The following is a 5,884-nucleotide window of genomic DNA, read 5'->3' on the forward strand; positions in this document are numbered from 1 at the left end:
CATACAGTTGAGAAGTGAGAGGTGTGGCTGGTTGAAGATTCAAACAGCAGGTCTATTCTGGGCTCAGTTTTTAACAGTGTAACACTGAGGTCATGCTCAGCATTGACACTGTTTCTGTACTTGAGAACCCTGACTAGCATAAGTATGTGGTACCAAACTGAATCAGAACATCTACTGCTTTCTCAGCCAGGCAGGAGACAGCTTCCTGCAGTAGATGAGCAACCCTGGACTGTGTGAGTGGGTTTGCCTCAAAAAGCATCTTGCTTCAATTTATTCCAGTTCAGAATAAAAATAAATATGACTTGTATTTTAACAGTGACAGTTCCAACCTAGACTTTTTCCACCAATCATTTCTACATTAAGATGAACAGTAGGCCTGATCCTTTTTCATCTTCATATGTACTGTTACTTAGGGTTGCAGTATCAGTTATTTCTCAGAGTTTGTATGAAACCAAGAGAGAGAAACTCATCGCGGTACTTGCGTTTCATGACAATTGAGTTCAGTCAGAACTTGCGGCTAGCTTGACTCCATCTGATGACAGAAGTGAGTGAGTGGGAATGACTGGCAGCACATCATCCTTAGTCATTGGCTGACAGCACATCATCAGTTGCACTTGGCCAAATCAATTCCAGTAATTCATGAAATGATGATACATTTACTCTGACATGTCGCCACCCACCATTAACAGGTCCGCAACCTGTATTTTAAGAAAGGCTGATCTAAACACACACTCATGCACACACGCACACACAAAATCACAGAAAGCATGTCTGGGATTTTAAAAAGCTAACACTGGCGCGTTTTCACTGGCTGTAACCTTCATATTCCCACTCTGCCTTGGTCAGCTGGTATTCTGGGTGAGTTATCCAAAAACTGCCACTGGTTAACACCATCGGACAAGCTGTCAGTCCAACTCATCTCAATAACAACAACAGGTCTGGCCAGTCAACCATACGCAAGATTGCATCCTATCTCTTCTAACATGATCTGTTATTAGTAGTTTGTTTGTAATCAGGTAACCAGGTGTAACAATCAACATGAGTAGTCTCTCAAACTTGAATGCTTGCATTTAGTTGTGTAATTTTCTCTGACTGTTGTGTGGTCCTTTAAGGGTTTAGGTTATGGCATAATTCAGAATTACAATCATATGGGATTTATTTTATGCTCTATCATTGTCAAATACGTTCCTTTTCCCAGATGGCAAATGAGTAACATATGATCTCTCACACACAGAAAGATGAATCACTTCTCGCTCTCACTATTTCACATATGTAGTTAGTTTTGGCTGTGCTAAAGGATGAAATTTGACAAAACTGTAAAATAATGATCCTGTCCAATAACTCTCTCCCACTCTGTCTCCCTTTGTCTGTCTCTCTTTCTCTCCCTCTGATCTCAGCAGGCAGAGTCATCCACTTTTATCTTCGGCGTCTGTCGGTTGGAGCATCTGCAGACACCCCCTCCTCCCCCCACCTCATCCCTCCTCAGTGCTTCTGACTGCAATCTCTTGTCAACAGGAACAAATATCGACTTGTCCTGCAGCCCAATTTATGCCAGGATTGGGAACCTAGCACCCGAAAACTCATGATTATGTCCAACAGAGCTCATTACTGTCAAATCAAAGGGCCCCTCATAGGAGTCACTCATTGCTAATGACCCCGTTATTCAGCCAACATGTGGGGGTGTTGACCCGCAAACTCTCAGTGAATAATGATCATAATTTGGTTGGTGCTTACATTTGTCCTATGTCACACATGTACAAGTGTGTATTAATATGCATGTCTGAATTAGATTTTTTTGTGCATATGTAACCGATGTGAAATGGCTTGCTAGTTTGCAGGGTGCGCGCTAATAGTGTTTCAATCGGGGACGTCACTCGCTCTGAGACCTTGAAGTATTTGTTCCCCTTGCTCAGCAAGGGCTGCGGCTGTTGTGGTGCGATGGGTAACGATGCTTCGAGAGTGGCTGTTGTTGATGTGTGCAGAGGGTCCCTGGTTTGAGCCCAGGTAGGGGCGAGGAGAGGGACGGAAGCTATACTGTTACACATATCCCAACTCTCCCTGGGACAGTTGGGTTACAGCCAGGGTCTGCCATTATCAACAGCAACCCTGGAGCAATTAGGATTAAGTGCCTTGCTTCAGGGCCCATCGACAGATTTTTGACCTTGTTGGCTCTGGGATTCAAACTAGCAACCTTTCAGTTACTGGCCCAACCCTCTAACCTCTAAGATAACTGCCACCGAATAGACAGCCCAGTCCAGCCCAGTATAACTAGTTCCCCTACTGGTGCAACGCTGTGCCAATATTTGTTTGTATTTCTAGGGAATGAAACATGTGGCATGCTGTAAAAGTCTCTAGACACAGTTAAGTAAACCTCTGCCTGGAAGGTAAATGATAAAGGATCTCAATGAAAATATGTTTAAAGACAAGTTCAAGCTCACGCCTTAAATCACATCAGTATAGTGTGATCCAGTCAAGGCTCTATTCAATCAAAACCTGTATCCAGACACAAAAGCAATAGTGTAGTAGGAATGTTGTTTTTCCCTATCGTTCAGATCTGTATACCGGTTTTGATTGAATAGGGTCGAGTGTTTGGTCCAGTGCTGTAAACCAAGAGCAAGACATTCATAGCAGAGCTGCAGCCCTCTGGGCATCCTTATCACTGAAATAACAGAATGATGTTGAAATCCTATACTCTCTGATGAAACTAATGTGAAAGTTCACATGTGCAGAATGAATAAAGCATTAACACACCATAACAATTAGTCATGAATTTCATGAAAGACAGAACTTTGTGTGTTATTTCAAACAGAACCAAAGACAAAGAGAATACACATACCCGTATTTCTTGAGGAAATTCAACAAAAAGATCAACAAGGACATTATTTTTATAGAACATATTTCTTTAATACAGTAGTTAGTTACACGGATGTCAAAAAATACAACATATATGCATAATAATAAAACATTCATGAAGTTTCCTTTTCCCCTCTGACACCAAGAGTGCACTGTAAAGCCCCCACCCCACCTGCTTCCCCGACAACATTTGTCTGCTGCCATCTGCCTGTCTGTCCCCCCCCCACCCCATCTCCTCCTCAAAGTATGTAATTAAGCTGCAACACCTTAGCTCTTCTTACATCACCCCCCTCCGCCCAGTCTCCTACCTTCACAAACAACAAGCTTAAGAAGATAGTCTCTTTGCAAACAAACTTTCCCCTCTTTAACATTTAATTCATTTAACAAGTGCTTGTAATAAAACAAAAAAATATCAACACATCTTAAACAGCAAAAGTATGAAAATACTGTACAAATTTGTGATTTACCCAGTGTAAACAGGTTTGCATATGAAATACGTAACAACAACACAAATAAACCCTCTATGACTGTCTGCCTCTTTGTTCAGAATTCTGGTCCCTTGTAGAGTGAAGAACAACATTTGAAAAAGACAACAGGAAAATGATTGTGTCTGAAAATAATATTTACCTCTGTCACTTTCTGAAAGGTTGTGGAATAAAAGGAAGCAGCGATATGGAGATCAGCCAGAGATCACTGGGTTGGGGAGAAGCCCCAGCTTCAGGGTCCAGTCCAGGGGTCAGAGGGAACCTCTGTAGGGTCGAGGACTCTCTGGGCTTCTCCCCTACCCAGTGAAGCACCCGTTGGGTTGGAAATGGGAGAGAAATGCACATACACTCAAGAATGAAAACATATATGCAAACCCATGTTCAGGAAAACAAAAGTCAATTCATCTGATATGGTTCCTTTGTCTCTTTTACACCTTAAAAGCATTTCATTACGGACACCAAAAGTCTGTGCGTTTGCCAGTCAGTGTTCCTGTGGTGGCACAGGGATCCAGCCAGCGGTTCCACTCCACCTATCCGTCCCCTCTCTTTACACTTTGGTGGCCAGAGACTGTACCTCTGACTTCTGTGTCTGGGCGCTGAGCGTGGAGGACATGGAGCTCATCTGTCCATGCATGGCCTTCTTCAGGTTGAGCAGGCACAGGCACTGGGAGCGGAAGCGCAGGTCAAAGAAGGCATACAGGAAGGGGTTGAGGCAGCTGTTGACATAAGCTAGGCAGGTAGCATAAGGGTGGGCCACCAGGAGGAAGCGCTCAAATCCACAGGAGCTGGGAGCCAGGTTCAGGTAGGAGAGGGCATCCATGCTCTTCAGCAAGTGGAATGGGGTCCAGCAGATGGCAAACACGACCACCAGGGTGGTGATGATCTTCAGCAGACGACGCTTCTTCTGGTCCTCCTTCCGCAGGTTGTTAAAGTGGCGTGTGACGGTGCAGCCAATGAAGCAGTAGAAGATGGTCATGGCCAGGAAAGGCAGGAGGAAGCCCAGGGCGGAAGAGGACAGGCTGAGCCCTGCGATCCACAGGGACTCATGTCTCTCGTTCAGGGTGACCAGGCTGAAGTCCATGGCACAGGTGGTGCGGTTGCTGTTGATGTCGTCCATGGTGGTGCGGAACAGCAGAGTGGGCACGGCCAGCAGGCCTGAGAGGAGCCAGATGGCCCCTAGGGAGGCCAACATTGTGCCCCGCGACCGCAGCCGGCTGCTGGACAGAGAGTGGACGATAGCCAGGTAACGGTCAAAGCTCAGGCAGGTGAGGCAGAAGACACTGGCGTACATGTTGACCAGCACCACATAGCTGCTGATCTTACACAGGGCCACACCAAAGGGCCAGTGGTAGCCCAATGCAGTGTACACGGCCCAGAGGGGCAGAGTGATCACAAAGGTGAGGTCAGCCAGGGCCAAGTTGCCTATGTAGACGTCTGCTGCTCGACGCTTGGACTTGGACCTCCACACGGTGAAGATGACCACTCCATTCCCAGACAGGCCCAGGATGAAGATGAGCATGTAGAGGACAGGGATGAGGGAGTAGGACGGCTCCCACTCAGAGTAGTCACACATAGTTTCATTGTCACCATAATAATAATCATCGGTATCTCTATACTCCACAGTTGGATCCATGCTGAAGTCAATTTTTTGTTTGGAACGAAAAATAAATTATAATGCTAAAAATCCTTTAGGGTGGAAAAAAAAAAACGTTTCTGTGCAGTCCAAAACTGGTTCAGTAAAATTCAAATAAACCAATTGTTAACGTTGAAAACGAGAGAAACATTCATGTTACAGGAATGGTCAGTCCCTATCAGTCGCTGGAGAAGAACACAGACAGTATGAGTGAGTGGGGCAATGCTGCTTGGCTTTTTAAACTCAGTGCTCCACACCCCTTGTTCCCTCCCTCCCAGGACGAATCCCCCTCCCCATTAAACACTTAGCCCCGGCACCACCCTCCTCTTACCTCTCTCTAGCACAGCACACACTAGGATTTATCCAGTTGCGACGACGCCCCGTCAAGCTTTATTCATATAATTTGAAAATGGAAAGAAAAGCGAAAATATACGGTTAAATTGGCTCCCTAAAAACGTATATGTCTTGCAATATTTTTGAAAAGGTTATTGTTTAGAATTTACATCAATTTAAGTTATGTCAATTTAAATGAATAACCTTTCATTTTCAAAATAGTGCAGAAAAAATACAGACTAATTCGACAGGTTTGTGAGACTATAGACAGTAGGCTCGTAGAAAATAGTGCTACTTCCAATGCAAATGTTTTTGTTAAGATATTGTAAAAGGACAACATGTTTGGTGCACCTGCAATGATTTCAACATTAGACCAATCAATTAAACACACGGTTTCAAATATGTTCAACTGATTTTGAGAACTATTGCTCAATCTTTAGGGTTCACGGCATGTCTGGACAGGCAAGTTTTCTAATTTACGACTGAACTACTACATTACAATGTAAATGCAACAATGCTAAAAGTAAGTGCTTATTTCCTAACCTGATGGTCTTGCCACTTACATTTGGCTATCAACATG

At 44.3% G+C, this 5,884-nt stretch overlaps 1 protein-coding gene across 1 annotated transcript; it reads right to left on the minus strand.

Annotated features, from left to right (window-relative positions):
* Nucleotides 1-2,887: 2,887 nt before the first annotated feature.
* Nucleotides 2,888-5,169, minus strand: LOC118357918 (apelin receptor A). Its single transcript, XM_035735225.2, has one exon. It carries the CDS (start codon nt 4,969-4,971, stop codon nt 3,886-3,888), a length of 1,086 nt encoding a protein of 361 aa, XP_035591118.1. The 5' UTR covers nt 4,972-5,169; the 3' UTR covers nt 2,888-3,885.
* Nucleotides 5,170-5,884: the final 715 nt, after the last annotated feature.

Source organism: Oncorhynchus keta, chromosome 25, assembly GCF_023373465.1.
Source record: "Oncorhynchus keta strain PuntledgeMale-10-30-2019 chromosome 25, Oket_V2, whole genome shotgun sequence".
Lineage (NCBI taxonomy): Eukaryota > Metazoa > Chordata > Actinopteri > Salmoniformes > Salmonidae > Oncorhynchus > Oncorhynchus keta.

Bases quoted from the DNA above. Each gene is read 5' to 3' on its own strand.
- LOC118357918 (XM_035735225.2), bottom strand. From the start codon at position 4,971: ATGGATCCAACTGTGGAGTATAGAGATACCGATGATTATTATTATGGT.